At 42.3% G+C, this 25,435-nt stretch overlaps 1 protein-coding gene across 1 annotated transcript in view; it reads left to right on the plus strand.

The window, feature by feature from the left end:
* The window catches only part of LOC140726039 (von Willebrand factor A domain-containing protein 3B-like), a 185,189-nt gene that overhangs the window by 36,156 nt on the left and 123,598 nt on the right, over nt 1–25,435 (plus strand). Inside the window, exons 5-9 of the mRNA XM_073041933.1 lie at nt 10,431–10,590; nt 11,260–11,429; nt 14,654–14,778; nt 19,189–19,318; nt 25,219–25,414. Of these exons, the coding sequence (XP_072898034.1) occupies nt 10,431–10,590; nt 11,260–11,429; nt 14,654–14,778; nt 19,189–19,318; nt 25,219–25,414 (781 nt within the window). The remainder of the gene's footprint in view (nt 1–10,430; nt 10,591–11,259; nt 11,430–14,653; nt 14,779–19,188; nt 19,319–25,218; nt 25,415–25,435) is intronic.

Genomic DNA, 25,435 nt, shown 5'->3' on the forward strand with positions numbered 1-25,435 from the left:
GGGAAGTTGATTGGTGAAAAAGATACAGGGCTGGAGAAGGGAAAATCTGATAGGTGGGGACAGGAGGCCCTGGAAGAAAGGAAAGGGGGAGGAGCTCCAGAGGGAGGCGATGGGCAGGCGAGGAGATAAGGTGAGAAAAGGAAAAGGGGATGGGGAATGGTGAGGAGAGGCTGGTGGGCTGTTAGTCCAGAAGTTCAAGAAATCAATGTTTATGCCATCAGGTTGGAGGCTGCCCAGAGGGAATATAAAGTGTTATTTCTCCAACCTGAGTGTGACCTCATCATGACCGTCGAGAAGGCCATGGACTGACGTGTCAGAATGGGAATGGGAAATAGAATTTAAATGGGTGGCCACTGGCAGATCCAGCTTTTTCTGGTGGATGGAGCATAGGTGCTAAGCGAAGTCGTCTCCCAGTCTGCGTTAGGTCTCACCAATATAAGGAGGATACAGCGGGAGCACCGGATACAGTAGACGACCCCAACAGACTCACAGGTGAAGTGTTGCCTCACCTGGAAGGACTGTTTGAGGCCCTGAATGGTAGTGAGGGAGGAGGTGTAGGGTCAGGTGTAGCACTTGTTCCGCTTGCAAGGATGAGTGCCAGGAGGGATATCAGTGGGGAGGGATGAATGGACAAGGGAGTCATGTAGGGAGCAATTCCTGCGGAAAGCAGAAAGTTGGGGGAGGGGAGGGAAAGTTGTCCTTGGTGGTGGGATCCTGTTGGTGGGATACAGAATAGTAAGAGGTCCTTCCGGCCTAGTGAGCATGTACTGCCCAATTGCACCCATGTGACCAATTAATCTACTAACCAGTGCGTGTTGGGAATGTGGGAGAAGCCAGACCATCCGGAGGAAACACACGCAGTCATGGGGAAAATGTACAGTCTCCGTGCAGACAGTGGCTGGAGTTGAAGCCGGGTCGCTGGTACTGCAAAGCTTTATGCTAACTGCCACACCATCATGCCGCCCTTGGGAAGGGGATGTTTCTTTCTGAACCGCAGGCAATCCTTCTGACGTTGGCACTCTCTCCTACAGTGCTGCTGTGTTGGGAGTGGACAGTGAATGACTTTCCTCCAGGTCAGGTTGGCCTGTGACTTGGAGAGGAACCAATGTATCCTGATGATGCCAACGGACCTTGGTCCTTCTTGGTAGTGAAGGTCATTGGTTTGGGAGGTATTGTCGGACTTTTCTGGGTGAATGCATTTTGTATGTTATAAACACTACAGTGACATCAGTGCCAGACTCCGGAGCAAAGGTTTGAATCCAGTCAGGCTGCTCCTGGACATGCTTTCCATCCGTGCTGGGTTGAGTGTCGAGCTCGCAACTCAGCCTCGTAAAAAGAAAAACAACTGCGTTGTGAGAAGGACGTGGGGAACCACTCACAGAATCTTTCCTCCAAGACAACCACTTGAAAAAATAAGTGGTCGCCGAGGTTCTGGCAGACTATGGCACACAAAAAAAAACCACTACAGATTTAACAGATGCTGGAAATCTAAAGCAACACACACACACGAACATGTGGAGGTACAAGATGATAAGTGGCACAGATTGAGCAGACAGCCAGAAACTTTCTTCCAGGGTACTAATGGCTAATATGAGGAATATATAGGGGAGATATCAGTGCTAAGTGTTTTACACAGAGAGTGGTGGGTGCGTGAGACACTTGGCCAGAGGTGCTGGTGGAGGCAGATACAACAGGGGCATTTTAGATAGGCACATAGATGATAGAAAAGTGGAGAGCTATGTAGGAGGGAAGTGTTTGGTTGATTTTAGTGTAGGTTAAAAGGTCAGCACAGTGTCATGGGCTGAACAGCCTTTACTGTGTTGTAATATTCTATGTTCTATGAACTCAGCATTTGAAGGGACAGAACCAGCGGGGACAAATGATGTTGACTGTTTATTCCTCTCCATCGATGCTGCCTGACCTGCTGAGTTCCTCCAGCATATTGTGTATCTTAACGTACATTCTCTCCACCACAAGGTGCAAGTGGTGGAGAGAGAATGTATATTAAGAGAGTGGGTGGGAGTTGATCAAATGGATGGTACTGAGCATTCTCAGAGGTGTTACCATCGCACTTATCAGGGTAAGCAGAGAGCGTTTTGGCATGAACCGGACTTCTACTTTGTAGATGGCAGGAAAGACTTAGGGTGTCAGGTAGTGAGTCCTTTCCTACAGGCTATCCATCCCCTGAATTGCCCTCTGGCTATGGCATTTATGTGGATAGGCTACTTGAGGTTCTGGTCGGTTGTGACCTTCAGAACATTGATGAAGCGGAGACTCAGTGATAGTGCTGCCACTGCCTTTCAGGTGACATCTGTGGGAGATGGTTAATACCTGTGACTTCTGTGGAGGGAATATGGTGATTCAAGTTGGTAGACTGGGCGTGTTCAAAAACTTGAATTGGCTAGAGACTGGTTTCTGTGATGGTGCACACTTCAGGAGGAAGCGGAGATGGATCATTTATTCATTGCTTCTAAATGAATATGACTATAAGACATTGAAGCAGAATTGGGCCATTCAGCCCATCAAGTCTGCTGTACCATTCCATCATAGAACAGAAATGGACAGGACATTACAGGCCTATTAGCCCACAATGTTGTGCCAACCATGTAACCTACTCTAGAAACTGTCTAGAATTTCCTACCGCATAGCCCTCTATTTTTCTAAACTCCATGTGCCTATCTAAGAGTTTCTTAAGAGACCCTGTTGTATCTGCCTCTACCACTGTCACTGGCAGTGCATTTCACATACCCACCACTCTGTAAAAAACTTACCTCTGACGTCCCGCTTGTACCTACTTCCAAGCACCTTATAACCATGCCCCCTTGTATTAGTCATTTCAGCCCTGGGAAAAAGCCTCTCATCATCTTATACACCTCTATCAGGTCACCTCTCATCCTCCATTGCTCCAAGGAGAAAAGGCCAAGCTCTCTCAACCTATTCTCATGAGGCATGCTCCTCAATCTAGGCAACATCCTTGTAAATCTCCTCTGCACCCTTTCAATAGTTTCCACATCCTTCCTATAGTGAGGTGACCAGAACTGAGCATAGTACTCCAAGTGGGCTCTGACCAGGGTTCTATATAGCTGTAACAAATCCTCTTGGCTCTTGAAGTCAATCCCATGGTTGATGAAGGCCAATACACAGTATGCCTTCTTAACGACACAGTCAACCTGTGCAACAGCTTTAAGTGTCCTATGGACTCAGACCCCAAGATCCCTCTGATCCTCCACACTGCCAAGAGTCTTACCATTAATACTATATTCAGCCATCATATTTGACCTACCAAAATGAACCATCTCACACTTACCTGGGTTGAACTCCATCTGCCACTTCTCAGCCCAGTTTTGCATCCTATCAATGTCTCGCTGTAACCTCTAACAGCCCACCACACTATCCACAGCACCCCCAATCTTTGTGTCATCAGTAAATTTACTAACCAATCCCTCCACTTCTTCATCCAGGTCATTTATAAAAATCACAAAGAGAAGAGCTCCTAGAACACCACTGGTTACCGACCTCCACACAGAATATGACCTGTCTACAACCACTCTTTGCCTTCTGTGGGAAAGCCAATTCTGGATCCACAAGGCAAGGTCCCCTTGGATCCTGTGCCTCCTTACCTTCTCAATAAGCCTTGCATGAGGTTCCTTATCAAATGCCTTGCTAAAATCCATATACACTACATCTACTGCTCTACATTCATCAGTGTTTAGTCACATCCTCAAAAAGTTCAATCAGGCTCATAAGGCACGATCTGCCTTAACATGGGTTTGTCAGCATGGCCTTGGCAGACTATTCCTTATCATATTATGCTTCTCCAAATATTTATAAAGCCTGCCTCTCAGGATCTTCTCCATCTACTTACCAACTACTGAAGTAAGACTCACTGGTCTATAATTTCCTGGGCTATCTCTACTCCCTTTCTTGAATAAGGGAACAATATCTGCAACCCTCCAATCCTCCAGAACCTCTCCTGTCTCCATTGATGTTGCAAAGATCATTGTCAGAGGCTTAACAATCTCCTCCCTCACCTCCCACAGTAGCCTGGGGTATATCTCATCCAGTCCTGGTGACTTACTCAACTTGATGCTTTCCAAAAGCTCCAGCACATCCTCTTCCTTAATATCTACATGCTCAAGCTTCCCAGGCCACTGTAAATCATCCCTACAATCGCCAAGGTCCTTTTCCGTAGTGAATACTAAAGCGAGGTATTCATTAAGTACCTCTGCTAACTCCTCCGGTTTCATATACACTTTTCCACTGTCACACTTGATTGGTCCTATTCTCTCATGCCTTATCCTCTTGCTCTTCACATACTTGTAGAAGGCCTGGGGGTTTTCCTTAATCCTGCTCACCAAGGCCTTTTCATGGTCCCTTCTGGTTTTCGTAATTTCCTTCTTAAACTCCATTCTGCTAGCTTTATAATTTTCTAGATCTCTATCATTACTTAGTTTTTTGAAACTTTCATAAGCTTTTCTTTTCTTTTTGATAGATTTTCTACAGCCTTTGTACACCATGGTTCCTGTACCCTACCATCCTTTCCCTGTCTGATTGGAACGTACCTATGCAGAACGCCAAGCTAATAGCCTCTGAACATTTGCCACATTTCTGCTGTACATTTCCCTGAGAATATCTGCTCCCAATTTATGCTTCCAAGTTCCTGCCTGATACCTTCATATTTCCCCTTACTCCACTTAAACGCTTTCCTAACTTGTCAGTGCCTACCCCTCTCCAATGCTATGGTAAAGCAAATAGAATTGTGATCATTATCTCTAAAATGCTCTCCCACTGAGAGACCTGACACCTGACCAGGTTCATTTCCCAATACCAGATCATGTACAGCCTCTCCTCTTGTAGGCTTATCTACATATTGGGTTAAGAAATCTTCCTGAACACACCTAACAAACTCCATCCCATCTAAACCCCTTGCTTTAGGAAGATGCTAATCAATATTTGGGAAATTAAAATCTCCCACCACGTGACCCTGTTATTATTGCACCTGTCCAGAATCTGTCTTCCTATCTGCTCCTCGATGTCCCTGTTACTATTGGGAGGTCTATAAAAAACACCCAGTAGAGTTATGGACACCTTCCTGTTTCTAACATCCATCCACAGAGACTCAATAGACAATCCCTCCATGACTTCCTCCTTTTCTGCAGCTGTGACACTATCTCTGATCAACAGTGCCATGTCCCCACCTCTTTTGCCTCCCTCCCTGTCCTTTCTGAAACATCTAAAGCCTGGCACTCTAAGTAACCATTCCTGTCCCTGAGCCATCCAAGCCTCTGTAATGGCCACAGCATCATAGCTCCAAGTACTGATCCACGCTCTAAACTCATCCGCTTTGTTCATGATACTCTTTGCATTAAAATCAACACATCTCAAGCCATCAGGTATTCGTGAGCCAACCACCCCTTCCTCTGTCTCTTCAGTTCGGTTCCCACCCCCCTCCCCATCAATTCTAGTTTAAATTCTCCCCAACAGCCTCAGCAAACCTCCCTGCCAGGATACTGGTCCCCCTCTGATTCAAGTGCAACCCATCCTTTTTGTACAGGTCACGCCTGTCCCAAAAGAGGTCCCAATGTTCCAGAAACCTGAACCCCATCCCCCTGCTCCAATCCCTCAGCCACACATTTATCCTCGCCTCACTCTATACCTATACTCACTGTCACATGGCACAGGCAGTAATCCTGAGATTACTACCCTTGTGATCCTGCTTCTCAGCTTCTTTCCTAACTCCCTGTAGTCTGTTTTCAGGACCTCCTCCCTTTTCCAACCTATGTCATTGGTACCAATATGTATCACAACCTCTGGCTGTTCACCTTCCCACTTCAGGATATCGTGGACGCGATCAGAAACATCCCAGACCCTAGAACCTGGGAGGCAAATTATCAACCATGTTTCTTTCCTGCGTCCACAGAATCACCTACCTGACCCCCTAACTATAGAGTCCCCTATCACTGCTGCCATCCTTTTCCTTTCCCTACCCTTCTGAGCCACAGGGCCAGACTCTGTGCCAGAGGCATGGCCACTGTTGCTTCCCCCAGGTAGGCCGTTCCCCCCAACAGTACTCAAGCAGGAGTACTTACCTTTAAGGGGGACAGCCACAGGGGTACTCTCTCGTATCTGACACTTACCCTTCCCTCTCCTGACTGTTACCCACTTATCTGTCTCCTGAGGCCCCGGTGTGACTACTTGCCTATAGCTCTGATCTATAACCTCCTCACATTCCCTGACCAGACAAAGGTCATTAAGTGGTCTCACATGCGACACTTTGTCAACGGCCTTCTGATCTGAGAGCTTCAGTCTTTAGCACTCAATTGTTGGGCCCCGCCAACTCTCAGGAAATACTTACAAAATTTCCTCCCTTCATTAGTTGTTTCATTGCCCACAACCATTCACAACTAGATGTGTTAGGTGTGCAAAACCTCAATCTGGTCCGGTGGAGGTGAGATTGCTGAGCTCTGTGTATTGCATGCTGATTTTGTTATTTAGATTGCAAGCAGTCCTCGATTGTAAATTCAGGGGAACGGCATCTGATCATGGTTACACCTATACATGCAGCAAAGGAACTGTGATTGCAAGTTTTCTGTTTGAGGCAGTGCAGAGCTAGCCATTCACCAGTAGCTGAATGTTTTCTCTGAAAACATCCGACTGGGCAGATGAAGCCTCATTTCTTTATATCCCTTAAGGCATAGGAGCAGAGTTAGGCCATTTGGGCCATCGAGCCAGCTCCACCATTCAATCATGGCTGATTTATTATCCCTCTCAACCCTATTCCCTTGCCTTCTCCCCATAACATTAGACACTCTGACTAATTAAGAACCTATCGAATTGCGCTTTAAGTGTACTCAATGACTTGGCTTCCACAGCCATATGTGGCAATACATTCCACAGATTCATCTCATTTTCTGGAAGCTACAAGAAAGTGGCTTGCCATGAAAGGGTTGACCTGGATTATACAGAATCACAGAACACTACAGCAGAGAAACAGGCTTTCCGACCTACCTAGTCTGTGCCAAGCCATCAACCTGCCTCGTTCCACCAACCTACACCCATGCCAAAGCTCTCCAAACCCCCCTCACTCATGTACCTATCCAAATTCCTTTTAAGATTTGAGATTGACCCTGCATCCACTACTTGCGCTGGCAGCTCATTCTTCACTCTCACCACCCTCTGAGTGAAGAAATTCCTCGTTATGTGGCCTTTCAACATTTCATCTTTCATCCTTACCCCATAATCTCGAGTTGTAGTCTCTTTCTACCTCAGTGAGAGGTAGCCTGCTTGCACTTACTCTATCATAATTTTGTATGTATCTGTCAAATCTCTCCTCAAACTTTTACATTCTAGGGAATAAAGTTCTAACCTAGTCAACCTTACTCTATAACTCAAGTCCTCAAGTCTTGGCAACGTCCTTGTAAATTTTCTCTCCACTCTTTCAATCTTATTTACATCTTTCCTGTGGATAGGTGACAAAAACTGCACGCAATATTCCAAATCACGCCTAACCAATGCCTTACACAATCTCAGCATAACAACCTAACTCCTCGACTCAGTACATTGATTTATGAAGGCCAATGAGCCAGAAGCTTTCTTTGTGACTTTATCTACCTGTTCACATTCTGGAAGGAGCTTGTACCCAGAAGCTGCTGATTGAAGTGTGAGTTAACTTGGTGACGTTTGTGGTCTGTTGTGTTGATTTCCAGTGCTTTCTTTCTTCTGTTACAAGTTTCTTCCAGTTTTAATTGAGTTGAGAGCCGCTGATCATTTACTGGCAAATGACCTGACCTGACACATAGGGCAGAGTCATTCTCGTATCTGCATGGGCATTCCAGAGGGAACTTTGCCAAAAATTTTCTCCTGACATAGTGGATTCTGCATCTTTTACATTGAAACAACTTTACGCCAGGAGTAGTGATGTAAACAGCATAGTCCATTCTGTTAAATGGGATTACTAGTCTTAAATGGAAAAGCAAGTGCCGGAAATTAGTTTATTTGTTCATCTTTCTCTTATAATATTGAATTGATTTCTGGTAACTTAAGAAACTTTAAATTAATATATTAAAGTAATTTTTATCTTTAGCAATGACTTACCTCCTTACTGACGATAGAGACTTATCAACAGGCTATCAGGGAAAAATGGGGATGAGGCCTCAGGCTACGTCCACACTAGACCGGATAATTTTGAAAACGCTGGTTTCGTATAAAAACGATAGGCGTCCACACTATGCGTTTTTGAAAATATCTCTATCCACACTGAAATGGAGATTTCGGCAAATCTCCTCCTCCTGCGCATGCGCAGGACACATCTACCGAAAAGAAGCGACGTGTTTGGTGTCGAATCTTGCCGTAAAAGTGCGCGTTTGTGTAGTTACAGACTAGAAAAACTTAAAATGACGGACAGCTGTTGGCTCTCGTGCAGGAGAACTTAAAACTGGAAAAAAAAACAAATACTGCAGCGTACAGCGGCAACTGACAGGGAATTCATGGACAGATTGACCCAGCTGACGACGAACATTGAAAAACTGACTAACTGTTCCATTAATAAAGCACCTTGTTAAATGTATAAAACATGTCTGCATCAGTGTTATCTTGTATTTCCATACAATGTTATATTAGGCTGTTACACATCTATTGTCAGAGAAGTACTTGCATAAATATGTAAACCTCCTTCATACGAGCAAGGACAGAAAACAGGGCAAAGTGAGTACAGTATACTTATTTATTCATTAAGTTATGGGTCAAAGTATTTGGTGAGTACATTTCTAACTCTTCTGGCTTCAGTCTCTTTGCCGTCTGTTCTGAAATTGTTAGGTTGCGTTCAAGAAAACAATGAAATATTGCGCTGCCGTCTGACAGCGTTTTCAAAAATCTCCGGTTACCCCCGTCCACACTGATCTGCCCGAGCAGTGTTTTCAAAAATACCCACCCTGGAAAGTGTTTCTGAAAAGCTCCGGTTTCGGGGGATGAAAATGCCATTTTAGTGTGGACGGAGGGTAAATACGAAGAGAAAAAGCTTCCGTTACAGATTTATCCGGCGTAGTGTGGACATAGCCTCAGACTCTGCCACCTGAGACCTAGCTGATGGTTGCTGATGGTTCTACTTCTCAAGTAAGGACAGTCTGCTGACTTGGTCCGTCCATCCATTTGCAGCTGTTCAGTAGCGATGAATTTCACTAGTTTTCATCCCTTCCTATAATTTATTCTGATCATGTAGGGAACTGCCTTGTTACTCAGTGCTAAGTGTGTGCCATTACTTTGCAATTTATCTCCTAAATTTAGTCCATTAACCATTACATAATGCATTTAGCAGTACTCACCCAGAGTGAAATTTCTTGGCAAGGGGGTTCCCTTGATTTAGTATTCAGCATCTAAGAATAATTTCAAAGGAAGCAGAATATATTACGGGAATGGAAGAAGATGAGAAGAAATGGCTCACCGATAACACTGGGAGTAAATAAAACAACAGCCTTTGGAATGATTTATCTGGGTCCTGTCATTCTGTGTTTGAAACTGCTGATTAAAGGAAATTAGTGCTACCAATGCTAAAAATGAAGTGTTGTCACTGCAACACAATGCTGATTGCAGGTGTGTGATGGCTTAATTTTAACACTGGGTTGGCAGGATATCTCCATGACGATGCTGATGTGAGGCCCAGAACATTTGAACTCCTCGCTACAATGACTAAGGCCTGGGATGACCCTAATGCCAGGATAACAGCTGAGAGGCAATGAGATTTTGCAAAGGGGAACCAAAGCAACAGCAGCCAGCTTCATTATGGTGAATGTTGATGTGGTAACTTCTACTTTACAAAAAGACCACTCGACAACTTGGTGTCCAAAAGAGCATCTTTATCTGGGATGGCAAATGATATTTACAATACAGAGGCCTCCAGGTACCTCGTGTGGCATGGGTGGAGGAACTATATACAACGCATACTGGGAGTAAAAAGAGCGGAAGTAAAGACCCCACCAACCCCAGTGGTATTAACTTACTTTTAATAATACTGACATTACAACGGTTGAAAAAGATGTTGAACAGGGCTGGGCCACAAGCCCAAAATGTTGCAAGAACTCAACAGGCCTGACAGTATAAAGAGTTGATGTTTTGGGCTGAAACCCTTCATCTGTTCCTTTCCGTAGATACTGCCTGTCCTGCTGAGTTCTTCCAGCATTTTGCATATGTTTCCAGCATCTGTAGAATCTCTTGTGTTTCTGATGTTAACCCTTCTCTGATCTCATCAGAGGTGGGAAGCTAAAATTGAGGTTTCATTTTCAGAATTCTGGCAATGAGTCATTAGAAGTACAAAGGGAAAATACTGTAGCCACAGATAAGGCCACCAGAAAATACTTTGATTAGAGGATTGAGTATGATGTTAATTCGATGCTCAAACAGTTAATCTTTGCTTGCTTGTTTTGAACGCTCTACAGGGCTGCTGAAGAAATGGATATGTGGCAGGACAAAGCTGTTCCTGTTAGCTCTCAGGCAATAGTCTCAGCAGTTGACTGGATAGAGAATCTTCGCCATATGCCAGTTACCAGCAAGACAAGCTCCGTGGAGGCTGTGCTGCAAGCAACAAGTGATAAAACTGTGAGACATTGTGCATTTCGTAGACATGAGCAGATGCCAATTTCTAAATCACCTTAAAGTGTTTGTAGCTGTTACAGCAAAACAGCTGTTTTATTCAATTATTGTTAAAGTAGACTTATCACATCTGCTATATGTATAAGAATTACTTTTTTAACTGTTTTAGATTTCAACTGTTTATTTCTGCCCCAGAGCTGCCAGTATAAAGTTAATAAAACATAGTTGTAAAAGAACAGTAGTTAACTTTGTAATCATGATTGGAAAAACGCTTGAACAATTTACCTTATCCATATTATTATCATGTATAGAGCAGAGCAGATTTTATGAATTAGTAGCTTTAGTATGTGGCCTTGTAAATTGCAAACCCATAAAGGAACTTAGGCATAGAATAGAGAACTCCACTTTATTGGTTGTTCATTAATTTCAATATTCATTCCTGTGAAATGCTGCAGTGCCATAACTGGGGTAATGAGACACACACATTTTTGATCAGGTAAAGTCAGACATGAGGAATATTAAAAGAAAGTACAGACAAGAACTATCTTGTTACTAGCCGAGCCAGTTGAGTTGAGAACATAAGCTTCCCAGTGGAAAAGATGGGAAGTACTCTCCCTGTGTTTGTTCATTTAAAAAAAGAAATACGTGGAATGCTTGTAATGTTCTTTTGTGCAGATTGAAGCCGTTTACTTCTTTGCTGCTGGTGATGGTCCTCAGGGGATGAGAGAACTTCTGCGTCAGAAGTTGGCGAACAGCCCCTGTCCAGTCCACACCATCTCATTCAATGCCAAAGAGGAAGCAACAGTGCGGTTTCTGAAAGAACTGGCTCATTGCGCTTCAGGAAGGTAGGACAACAAACAGCAAGACTACCTCATAATGATACTGCCTCCATTTATTTAGCATTGGGTCTCTGGTTTACAGATTTGCAGGTTTTGTTTTACTTCTGAAATGCCAAAGTTTGCAGATCTGGCATCAAAATTTGTGGAGTGGACAGGGAAGATTACAACTGAGTATAAACTCACTGGCCACTTTACTAGGTACACTTGTACACCTGCTCGTTAATGCAAATATCTAATCAGCCAATCATGTGGCGCCAACTCAATGTATAAAAGATTGCAGATATGGTCAAGCAGTTCAGTTGTTGTTCAGACCAAACATTAAAATGGGGGAAGAAATGTGATTGAAGTAAGGTTGACTGTGGAATGATAGTTGGTGCCAGATGGGGTGGTTTGAGTATCACAGAAACTCCTGATCTTCTGGGCTTTTCATGCACAACACTCTTTAGAGTTTACAGAGAGTGCTGCAAAAACAAAAAAAAACCAAAACAGACATCCAGTGAGCAGCAGTTCTGTGGGCAAAAAACACCTTATTAATGAAAGAATTCAGAGGAGAATGGTCAGATTGGTTCAAGCCTACAGGAAGGTGACAGTAATTCAAATAACCACGTGTTACAAAAGTGGAGTGCAGAAGAGCACCTTTGAATGCACAGCATGTCGAACCTTGGCAAAAGCAGCAGAAGACAATGAACAGACACTCAGTAGCCACTTTATTAGCTACAGGAGGTACCTAATAAAGTGGCCCCTGAGTGTAGAACAATGGAGAGTGGGCAAAGGAATGGCAGAAGGACTGCCAACCACCATTAACAAGAAGAGGAAGAAGAAGAAGAAGAAGAAGAAGAAGAAGAAGAAGAAGAAGAAGAAGAAGAAGAAGAAGAAGAAGAAGAAGAAGAAGAAGGATGAAGAAGAAAAGATACTATGGCATAGAAATTGTTTGTTGTCTGAGATGGCCTATTGTCAGTTGTTGCACAGTGGGTTAATAGTTGCATTGCTTGGAGACTGAGGCATTGGCTGACAGATTGGTCTTGGCACATAGAGAGCAGATTTTTCCGCATGATAAGTGACGAGCAAAGGAGATGGGCATCAAGTATGTTATAGAGATAGAGGGCCAGATGTGGAGAGGGTCAAGGATTGGGGTGACAATGATCAGAAGTTAAGGCAAGTTGGGATAAGGATCAGCTACCAAGGGTCATTGAGTATAGGGGTATTTGGACAGATGGAACACATGGAATGATCTACACAGTGTCCCCAATTTCCAATTTTTAAAAAATTTTCACAGAAGATGAATGGCACAGCATGATAACCCTGATCCAGTTTCTGGACATAATTATTGGGTGGAATAACGTAATAGTTTTACAATTCAGTTTTTGTTACTTTAATGCTCTGTCAGAACTCCTAATGATGTGCTACTGACCTGAAATGTTAACTCTGCTTCTCTTTCCAAAGATGCTGCCTGACATATTGAATATTTCCACCTTTTCCTGATCTTATTTCCAGCAACTGGCCTATATGACCTAATTTTGCTCCTATAGCTTATAGTCTTATAGGACATTGGGACTGAGAGGGAAATGGATCAGCCATAATGAAATGGCAGAGCAGACTTGATGGGCCAAATGGCTTAATTTTGCTTGTACATCTTATAGTCTTAACTGCTGTATTTAACTATTGTCCGGCTCTGTAAGTAATATCTGCTTGATAACAATGGACCAACATCCCTTCTTTAACAAACCATCCTAATTGTGTCATGTCCAGGAGTTTCTGGAGAAATAGGCCGTTAAAACTCTCCAAAAACCACCATACCCTTTAAATGCAAGAGATTCTGCAGAGGCTGGAAATCCAGAGCAGCACACACGAAATGCTAGAGGAACTCATCAGGTCAGGCAACATCTATGGAAATGAATAAACAGTCGATGTTTTAAATGAATAAATAGTCGATGCTGAGACCCTTTGTCACATCCTGATGAAGGGTCTCTGCCCGAAAAGTCGACTCTTTATTCCCCTCCATAAGTGTGGCGTGACCTGCTGAGTTCCTCCAGCATTTTGTGTGTGTGTTGCCATATCCTTTATTTCTTAGATAGAGACCACATTCTTGCAAAAGACTTGTATATCTCATGTTAAATTTATGTCTTTCTTGGTGATACTTTAATGCAGCTGCAAGTCAGCTTTTCAATGCACTTGTGCTTGCATGTAATTGCACATATGACTCAACTTTGGCTTCGGCTCATTTTGCATGGTGAGAAACTATGTACTATTGTGTTATGTCATGTCTATGCTATGTTGGCACCGGAATGTATGTTTTGATGTATGTACATGTGATAAATAAATCTGAATCTGAATCTGGGCTGTCTTCTTTTCTATGATCATCATTAGTTGAGCTCTGCAACTTGTAGGTAGAGGAGAGGGCAAATAGTATATTCACTTTCACTCTGTCCTGCCTTAATCATAATTGTCAGCAAGTCCAAGTGCCAGGAATTAATTAAAAGGGCTTGCTGAAAGATTAGATACTCAACTACATGTATTGTCAACTGAAAAATAATTACTAATGAACTCATGCCACAAAATAAAAAAGCTGATATGTTTTTAATTTAATTACATTTTGCAATACAGCGTGAGTGACTATTTTTATTTAAGCTAAATGATAATGCTATGACCCATCTACTTAAGGCTTTAGATTTCAGATTAATTATCTTGATGTGTAAGCTGCTTATTTTACTTATGACCTGGATCTTAAGAGTTATTAATTAATGCAGAGATCTGTCTCACAAACATCTTAAAATGTAAATTAATACAATGCTGTATTGAGGAATACTTTTATTCAGCAGCTAGAAAAAAAACCACATTCTGTAATTAGTTAGAAAGCACTTGATTTACCAATGCATAGATTTACCAATTTAGAAATTAAGATCAATATTATTGGTTGAGATTTTGAATTGATTGCATTCTTTGTCTGAAGGTAGTCAAGTCTCCTTAATGGAAAAGTCCTCCGTAGTTTCACAGGCCAGATTCTGATCAAGGTAAATTAGTTGTTGCTGGGGGCTGCTAGATCTGGTACCAGCTTGGAATTACTTAGCGGGTTAAATCATGCATGGTGAAAATGCATTACTGATTTTTAGCCAAGTTAATAAAGTATGGAAGCTCTTGAGAAAAGAAGAGCCTGAAGTACTCAGCATCGTGGTATCTCTGTTGGTCATCACTTTAAGTTCCTTTGTGTACACTTGCTTGTATCCTGGCAGGTTCCATGCATTTGGTCTAATTAATGGATATGAAGAGGAAGAAATATCATTTACCAATGGCTTGAATGACTCCGACACTCAGGTTCCAAAGATTCACAGGAAACTTATTGGCGGTGTGCCACCAGGTTAGTGGTTCTCACAGGGATTGGACATAGCTAGAGATATATTTCACCTGATTATTCTTCTATTCTTATAATGTTCTGAAAAGGCTGATGTTTGTATTAAGAGAGCAGAGCTAATTCATAGTCAATTAACATTATTGTTCTTACACAGGAAAAAGGAAGAAAGTACATTGTACACTACAGTAATAGTCAAATCATAGTACTTGGAAACTGTAAGACATAGAAATGGAATTAGGCCATTTGGCTCATTGAGTCTGCTCCATCATGGCTGATTTATTTTCCCTCTCAACCCCATTCTCCTGCCTTCTCCCCATAACCTTTGACACTTTACTAATCAAGAACCTATCCACCTTGGCTTTAAATATACCCAATCACATGCCTCTACAGCTATCTGTCGCAATGAATTCCACAGATACACCAAAATAAGTTAAAGGCAGTTTTAGACCAAAGGGAAAGGATAATGATTGCATTGCAAACCCGAACACAGGAAAGTTTCAGAATTTAGCAAAAAGAACAAGGTATTGTCAAAGAAGGGAAAATGTAAGTGTAAACTAATGAGAAATGAGAAAACAGTCCATAAAAAATGTATAGATATGTGTAAAGTAACAGATTGGAAGAAATCAGCATGGTTTCCTCAAGGGAAAATCTTGCCTGACAAATCTGTTGGAATTCTTTGAAGAAATAACAAGCAGGATAGACATTGGAAATTGGTTGATATTGTGTACTTGGATTTTCACAAGGCCTTCGACAAGGTGCCACACATGAGGTTGCTTTACAAACTACGAGCCCATGGTATTACGGCATAGATTCTAGAGTTTGTTTTTAAAAATTATATATCTTTGCCTGTTTTCACAGAAGAAGATGAAAAATGCTTCAGAAAAAGTGAGGAGTTACTGGCCTAGGATGAATGAGGGGTTAAAAATCAGAATTAGGAAAAGAAATAGTATTTGAGAAGTTAATGGGATAGAAGGTGAGAAATCCCCAAGACCTCATAAGCTGATTTCCAAGAAGTGACACCAATTGTAGTCATATGACAGTCAGAATCTTTTTCTCCTGGATAGAAATACCAAATACTGAGGATGTGCATATAAACGAAGGGGGCCTTTAGAATGTGTGGTGTAGGTTTTTCATCCAGAGAGTGGTAAGTGCTTAGAACAGGGTGTCAGATAGAACATAGAACAGTACAGCAGGGGAACAGGCCATTCGGCCCACAATGTGGTGCTGAACCAGCTAAAAAGCAAATCAAAAGCACCCAAACACTAATCTGTCCTACCTACACCAGGTCCATATCCCCCCATTTTCCTTACATTCATGTGCATATCCAAATGTCTCTAAAAGCCTCTAATGTATTTGCCTCTACCACCATACCAGGCGGCACATTCCACACATCCACCACTGTCTGAGTAAAAATCTTACCCCTCACATCCCACTTGAACCTATCCCCTCTCACCTTTAATGTATGCCTTCTGGTATTAGACATTTCAACCCTGAGAAACAGATACTCTCTGTCCACTCTACCTATGCCTCTCATCATCTCGTAAACCTCTATCAGATCTCCCCGCAACCTCCGGTGCTCCAGCAAAAACAACCCAAGTTTATCCAGCCTCTCATGACAGCACATGCCCTCTCAATCAGGCAGCATCCTGGTAAACCTCTTCTACACCCAAAGCCTTCCTATAGTGGAGCAGCCAGAGCTGTACTCAATACTCCAGATGTGGCCTAACCAGAGTTTTATACACATAACTTCCTGATGTTTCAACTCACTATCTCAGCTAATACAAGCAAAAATTCCGTCAGCCTTCTTAACCACCTTATCAAACTGAGTAGCCTCTTTCAAGCTGCTTTGAACTTGGATCCCAAGATCTCTCTACTCAGCAACACTATCTTGTCATTAACAATGTTCTGCCTCCTTGCATTTGCCCTACCGAGGTGCAACACCTCATATTTATCTGGGTTAAACTCCATCTGCCATTTCTCTGCCCATAGCTGCAACTGGTGGTGCTGGAAGAGAGTAGGAGAGTGGAGTCTGAGGGACTGCAGCAGAAACCTGAAAACCCTGGAGAAATGCGTTTAACTCAGCCACTGCAAAATGTTCTATTGGTGGGGTAGACATACCTGTGTCCCCAGACCTGCCTTTCTCTGGTTGTTTTCTTTGTTTCTTGCCCTGTTCTCTTTAAACTCTAGAGATTGTTGTGCATGTAAATCCCATGAGATCAGCAGTTTTTGAAATACTCAAACCATCCCGTGTGGTACCAACAATGACGTACATCACACTTCTTCCTCATTGCGACGTTTGGTCTGAACAGCAACTGACCTTCTTGACCAGGTCCGCATGCATTAATGCACATGATTGGCTGATTCGATATTTGCATTAATCAGCAGGTGCAGGGGTGTAGAAATAAAGTGGCCATTGAGTGCATGTGTACCTTGATGATAAATTTTACTTTGATTTTGACTTTGAAGATGTATCAAATTCTCACTTGGAAATTTCTGGACTAAATCTTGTCACTGTGCTGGAGCGGCATCGATGAGGGCACAGAGAACTTTGGGTCTCTGAAATAAGAGTACCTGAATCCTCTTAGCAAAGAGCAGAAGAGGCTCACATTTATTTGAACCGTCCGCCCACCACCCTTGTCAAGCGTCACCTGCCTAACCTGTGGCAGTGTCTGCCGATCTCACAAAGGATGCACAAAATGGGAGTGCAGGCAAATCAACCTTGGCCCCCAGGGGAGCTGCTGAAGGAGAAACAAAACTCTGGCAGGTTGCAGGTGGAAGCTTTAGAGGAGATTGTAGAGCCCCAGAGGGGAAAGACACGTACACTGCTTTCATAACTTTCAGTCGGCAGTTGTCCCTGGAGTCCTACGCAGCTGTCAGTGAACAACTGGAAGTTTATAAGAGACATGAACAAATTGTGGCTTTTTACTTTGATGTGTATTCCAGCCTAAAAGATAAATGACAGACTTATTAAGCGTAAACGTTTGAGTTAATGATAGTCAGTGAACTGCATTCTCTGGGTAGATGAATTAGGCAGGTTTACCCATTGTCACCATCCTATTCAATGTCAACAGTAAAAATTTACATTGGTTTAGTGTGGCTAATAATCCCAGAATCAGGTTTATTGTCTCATGAAATTTGTTGCTTTGTGGCAGCAGTGTAGTACAAGACAGAGAAAATACTATAAATTACAATATAGATAAATATTGCAGATGAGGAATAGTGAGGACTGTTCAGATATCTGATGGCGGAGGGGAAGGAACTCCTAAAACAATGAGTGTAAATCCTCAGACTCCTGTACCTCCTCCCTGAAACTCCTCCTCCCTAATGAGAAGAGTGCATGTCCCAGATGGTAAGGATCCTTAGTGATGGATGCCACCCTTTTGAGGCGCGACTTTTGAAGATGTCCTCGAAGGAGCTGGCTGAGTCTACAACCCTGGGCAGCCTCTTTTGATCTTGTACCTCCATGTTGAAGCCTTGATGCCCGGCGGTGATGCAACCAGTCAGATTGGTCTCCACGGTACATCAGTCGAAATTCACTAGAGACTTTGGTGGAATACCAGATCTCCTCAGACCCCTAACGCAGTATAGCCACTGGCTTACCTTCTTCCTGACTGCATCAATATGTTGGACCCAGGTGAGGCCTATGGCTATTAAATGCCTGTACCTCGACTGCCTGAATGATTGTCTGGTGGGAGTGGGAGGTTGAACATGTAGACTTCCTGTGTTTTTTAATTAATCGTCTTTTAAATGGAGCGATTTTTCAGGAAAGGAAAGCCTTCCTCCTAAGCTTCCTTTTCTTTTGATATATAAATTCCAAGTAGCTGTATCAATGTATTGTGAAGGGAGAACAAACCATTTTGCCACAGGAAAGATTCCAATCCTACACAGAAATAGAATTGAATCAGACGCTTTGTTAATTCTTTAACATTTGTTTTAGTTAGATTAAGAACTATTTTTGCTTAACATTAGTAGCAAAAATAAACTAGCTGTGCCATAATTTATTTACTAAGACTTCTTTGTGCAGAGGTTTCATCGATACTTGCTGAATACACTTTGTTCATTTTAACTAAGATGATGGAAGCTTATGAATAATGTCTGCAAATAAGAACCATTCTGATAGGACTTACTTAAACAAAAGGTGTGTTTGAATATTAGCTAATTCTTCCAGATGCATAATATGTTTAGTAACCAATTTTGTGTTGACTAGTTGAAACTTGCATTCTAGTACTAAACTGAACAAAGGTTTGAGATTAGTGCTGAGGTTGACAGCTTACCTTATTGGCTGTGTGTTTTATATGCTGTTGCCTGCATCTAATTCTTCTAGCGAATTAGCCTCAAACTGTCAGATTGTGGTTAAAGATCTAATCAATAAAGACTGCAATGCAAAACAAGTGTAACCGGTCTGTGTTCTTTCAGGAGCTGGAGTCAGAGAAGATGTGTTTCTCATCTGGAGCGAGATAGAGGAAGCCAGAAACACATTGGCAGAAGTTCAAACCATTGTTGCGGGGCCCCCTCAGACCATGTTTAACGCAGGTGTTATATTTCAGTGATGAAGTAGTGATAGAATGAATCCATTAAACACTACATAGCTCAACATGCTCAAATTGTGTACACTTGAATGACACAGTTCACCCGAACTGACTGAATCAGAATCAAGTTTCATATCATCGAAAAATGTTGTGAAATCTGTTGTTTTGTGGCAGCAGTACAGTGAAATACATAAGATCTACAGATTACAATAAGAAATATATCCAGTATATATGTAAATAAAGGTAAATAAGTAATGCAAAAGGAGAGGAAAAATACTGAGGTAGTGTTCATGGGTTGGTTCATTGTCTATTCACAAACCTGATGGTGGAAGGTTAAAAAGTTATTCCTAAAACATTAAGTGTACATCTTCAGCCTCCTGTACCCTCTCTGTGATGTTGGCAATCAGAAGCAGAAACATCCTTGGTGATGGGGGTCTTTAGCGGGGGGGGGGGGGGGACCTGTTTGATTCATTGGTTTTTAAAGTCTCCTCCAACTCCTAATAAAATATAGCCACTGACGTGCCTTCTATATAATTGCATCAATATATTGGGCCCAGGATAGATCTTCAGAGATATTGACACACAGGAACTTGAAATTGCTAATCTCTTGATGAGAACTGGCATGTGTTCCCTCGACTTCCCCTTCCTGAAGTCCACAATCAACTCCTTGGTCTTAATGATGTGAGTGCAATGTCGTTGTGACACCACTTAACCAGCTGATCTATCTTGCTCCTGTACGTTTCCTCCTCAGTTTTTTAGATTCTGTCAACAACAACCGACGGTTTGATCTGGGACATATGCAAGATGGCAAGGGTAGACAGAATTTTTTTTAACCCAGTTTCAAAATAAAGAGAAACTCACAAATAACATAAATGTGGATGAGTAAACTTAAGCCTTTTCTGCTTCCATTGGGGATTGAATAGAGTGTGGTTGTGGTAAAAACCAGGGACTGAGCTGTCTCTTCACTCTCCCTTAACCAAGGTTAGTGGGTGGCATGGTGAGATACAAAAAAAACTCACAACTGCTAGCTTAGAGCTGCACGACTAGATGTCAGATTGTTTCTCATTTTGACTGTACGTATTTTCATTTACCTATTAAAGACTGTGCGTAAGCTTCTACATAACTGCTTGACATCAATATCTTTTACGGGAAATACAAAAATAGCTAACATTTAAGTGATTAAGAATGCACAGAATTTTAAAATTGGAAAAAATATTAATTTTTAACATTATAGAAACATAGAAAACCTACAGCACAATACAGGCCCTTTGGCCCACAAAGCTGTGCCAAACAAGCCTGTACCTAGGCTTACCCATAGCCCTCTATTTTTCTAAGCTCCATGTATCCATCCAGGAGTCTCTTAAAAGACCCTATTGTTTCTGCCTCCACCACCGCTGCCGGCAGCCCATTCCATGCACTGACCACTCTCTGTGTAAAAAAAACTTACCCCTGACATCTCCTCTGTACCTACTTCCAAGTACCTTAAAAATATGCCCTCTCGTGCTAGCCATTTCAGCCCTGGGAAAAAGCCTCTGACTATCCACACGATCAATGCCTCTCACTATCTTGTACACCTCTATCAGGTCACCTCTCATCCTCTGTCGCTCCAAGGAGAAAAGGCCAAGTTCACTCAACCTTTTCTCATAAGGCATCCTCTCCAATCCAGGCAACATCCTTGTAAATCTCATCTGCACTCTTTCTATGGTTTCCACATTCTTCCTGTAGTGAGGTGACCATAATTGAGCACAGTACTCCAAGTGGGGTCTGATCAGGGTCCTATATAGCTGCAACATCACCTCTCGGCTCTTAAACTCAATCTCTCGATTGATGAAGGCCAATGCACCGTATGCCTTCTTAACCACAGAGTCAACCTGTGTAGCAGCTTTGAGTGTCCTAAGGACTTGGACCCCAAGATCCCTCTGATCCTCCACACTGCCAAGAGTCTTACCATTAATGCTATATTCTGCCGTCATATTTGACTTACTAAAATGAACCACCTCACACATCTGGATTGAACTCCATCTGCCACTACTCAGCCCAGTTTTGCATCCTATCAATGTCCCGCTGTAACCTCTGACAGCCCTCCACACTATCCACAACATCCCAACCTTTGTATCATCAGCAAATTTATCAACTCATCCCTCCACTTCCTCATCCAGGTCATTTATAAAAATCACAAAGAGCAGGGGTCCCGGAACAAATCCCTGAGGCACTCTACTGGTCACCAACCTCCATGCAGAATATGACCCATCTACAACCACTCTTTGCCATCTGCGGGCAAGCCTGTTCTGGTTCCACAAAACAATGTCCCCTTGGATCCCATGCCTCTTTACTCTCTGAATAAGCCTTTCATGGGGTACCTTATCAAATGTCTTGCTGAAATCCATATACACTACATCTACTACTCTACCTTCATCAATGTGTTTAGTCACATCCTCAAAAAATTCAATCAGACTCGTAAGGCTTTTGACAAAGCCACGCTGACTATTCCTAATCATATTATACCTCTCTAAATGTTCATAAATCCTGCCTCTCAGGATCTTCTCCATCAACTTACCAACCACTGAAGTGCGACTCACTGGTCTATAATTTCCTGGGCTATCCCTACTTTCTTTCTTGAATAAGGGAACAACATCCTCAACCCTCTAATCCTCTGAAACCTTTGCCGTCCTCATTGATGATGCAAAGATCATTGCCAGTGGCTCAGCAATCTCCTCCCTCGCCTCCCACAGTAGCCTGGGGCACATCCCGTTCGGTCCCAGTGAGTTACCCAACTTGATGCTTTCCAAAGGCTCCAGCACATCCTCTTCCTTAATATCTACATACCCAGCTTTTCAGTCCACTGCAAGTCATCCCTACAATCGCCAAGATCCTATTTTCACTGCAATCATTACCATTTTATCTGTTTAATTGGAGAAAAAAATTATGAGCTATAAAATAAGGGTTCCTAAGAAATGGGGAAATGCTTTACAGAAATTAACAGTACACATCCATAATCATGAAATCATATCTCAATATGCCATAGATAAAGGCCATTTGGGCTCATGCAGGCCTTTGAAAGAGCAGCAGGTTTTGAGGCTTGCATTTGCCTCGACCATGGAAATATTTTGATCTGTGTTTGCCAAAAGCCCACAACGAAATGTCTCTCACAAAAAAGTGCACAAATTTTTGCTTTTCATAAGAGCATAAGATATAGGAGCAGAAGTAGTCCATTCAGCCCATCGAGTCTGCTCCACCATTCAATCATGGGCTGAATGACTTGGTCTCTACAGCTGCTCGTGGCAACAAATTCCACAGATTTAGCACCCTCTGACTAAAGTAATTTCTCTGCATTTGTGTTCTGAATGGATGTCCTTCAATCCTGAAGTCATGCCCTCTTGTCCTAGACTCCTCTACCATGGGAAATAACTTTTCCATATCTAATCTGTTCAGGCCTTTTAACATTCGGAATGTTTCTATGAGATCCCCCCTCATTCGCCTAAACTCCAGGGAATACAGCCCAAGAGCTGCCAGATGTTCCTCATATGGTAACCCTTTCATTCCTGGAATGATTCTTGTGAATCTTTTCAGGACCCTCTCCAATGTTAGTGTATCCTTTCTAAAATAAGGAGCCCAAAACTGCACACAATACTCCAAGTTTGGGCTCATGAGTGCCTTATAGAGCCTCAACATCACATCCCTGCTCTTATATTCTATATCTCTAGAAATGAATGCCAACATTGCAATCGCCTTCTTCACAACCGACTCAGCCTGGAGGTTAACCTTTAAGGTATCCTGCACAAGGACTTTCAAGTCCCTTTGCATCTCTACGTTTTGAATTCCCTCCCCATCTAAATAATAGTCTGCCCGTTTATTTCTTCCACCAAAGTGCATGACCATACACTTTCCAACATTGTATTTCATTTGCCACTTCTTTGCCCACTCCCCTAAACTATCCAAGGCTCTCTGCAGGCTCTCTGTTTCCTCAACACTACTTGCTCCTCCACCTATCTTTGTATCATCGACAAACTTAGCCACAAATCCATTATTCCCATAGTCCAAATCATTGACGTATATCATAAAAAGCAGCGGTCCCAACACTGACCCCTGTGGAACTCCACTGGTAATCGGCAGTCAGCCAGAATAGGATCTCTTTATTTCCACACTGTTTTCTGCTGACCACCCTTGCTAGTAACTTCCCTGTAATTCTATGAGATCTTATCTTGCTAAGCAGCCTTATGTGCAGCACCTTGTCAAAGGCCTACTGAACATCCAACTACACTCCTACTGCATCTCCTATATCTATCCTGCTTGTAATTTCCTCAAAAAATTGCAGTAGGTTTTTCGGGAAGGATTTTCCTTTCAGGAAACCATGCTGGCTTTGCCCTATCTTGTCATGAGTCTCCAGGTATTCTGTAATCTCATCTTTAACAATCGATTCCAACAACTTCCCAACCACTGATGTCAGGCTAACAGGTCTATAGTTTCCTTTTTGCTTCCTCCCATCCTTTTTAAATAGCGGAGTAATATTTGCAATTTTCCAGTCATCCGGTTTAATTGTTCATGGGATTCTGACTTCACTGGCACAGGCACATTTATAAATATTCACTAATTTGGCAATATCTCGAAAAAAATCATGGGAAACAGGAGTTGCTCCACAATTAAATACCATCATGGGTTGAGCTCTAATTTCCTATCTGTACCCCATAGCCTATGACGCATCTAAAGACCAACAGTCTATCTCAGTGTTGACTAATTTGGCAAATTCTTTTTCCTGATGGACATTAGTGAATCAAATGAGATTTTTAAAGACATTCCAGTGGGTTTGTGGCATCATTGTTTATGTTTATTATTTTTAATTCCAAATTTATTTTAGTCATTCAATTCAAATTCTCTGATGGCTATCCAAACTCACATCTCCACATCAACAGTTTGGGCCCCTGGTTATTAGTCCAGTAACCTAATCTTCAGATGCAGTCATGCATTTAGTTTATAGACTCATCTCTTTACTGAATCCCGAGACTTGCAAGCAGATTACATCTGTGAGTGTGGCTTTCGGTTACCTGGCAACATTAATATCAACAAACCACTCTATATTCATTGGCAGGTCTGCTGTGTAGATTGTTAGTTCAAATAGAAAGAAAGCCCTTTGCATTTTTGAATTCAAAATTATGAAGAGTTTAGGCATAAAATCAGAGACATACATTTTTCAGTAAAGGCTTTACTATACACTCACTGGTCACTTTATTAGCTACCTCCAGTACCTAATAAAGTGGCCACTGAGAGTATGTTCATGGTCTTCTGCTGCTGTAGCCCATCCACTTCAAGGTCCAATGTGTTGTGTGTTCAGAGATGCTCTTCTGCACACCACTGTTGGTTATTTGACTTTCTGTCATCTTCCTGTCAGCTGGCCATTTTCCTCCGACCTCTCCCATTAACAAGGTGTTTTCGCCCACAGAACTGCGGCTCACTGGATGTATTCTGGGTTTTGCACCATTCTCTGTGAACTCTAGAGATGGTTGTGTATAAAAATCTCAGGAGATCAACAGTTTCTGAGATACCCCATCTGGCACCAACCATCATTCCACAATCAAAGTCATTCTGATGACGTTTCTTCCCCATTCTGATGTTTGGTCTGAACTAACCCCTCTTGACCATGTCCACATGCTTTTATGCATTGAGTTGCTGCCACATGATTGGCTAATTAGATATTTGCATTAATATGCTGGGGTACAAGTCTACCTAACAAAGTGGCCACTGAGTACAGAATAAAGGTGGATAGTAAGGATGCTTTCTCATTGGAGTGTCTAATTCATGTAACAAATTATTAATATCTATAAATTATAATATAATCAGGAGTTGATTCAACTATGACTATATATATATATATATAAAATCAATGATCTTTTTTTTTCTTTCTGATTTGCTTCCATAAAACAGTGCCTGTGTATCAGCCAATATCACCATCAAAAATAGAGGATTATATCACTTCGAAGAAATGGCTTGAGAAATACGGATTAAAGGCTCGTAAACTGATGTTCCATGATGCACTTGTAGACTGTGTCTTTCGGCACTCTGATGGCGTGGTGGACATTAAGGGAAAGCCAGTGAACGAGTGCATTCAGACTGATGCAGTAAGTGAGGTTGGAAACAAG

The sequence above is a fragment of the Hemitrygon akajei genome, chromosome 4 (genome assembly GCF_048418815.1).
Source record: "Hemitrygon akajei chromosome 4, sHemAka1.3, whole genome shotgun sequence".
Taxonomy (NCBI): domain Eukaryota; kingdom Metazoa; phylum Chordata; class Chondrichthyes; order Myliobatiformes; family Dasyatidae; genus Hemitrygon; species Hemitrygon akajei.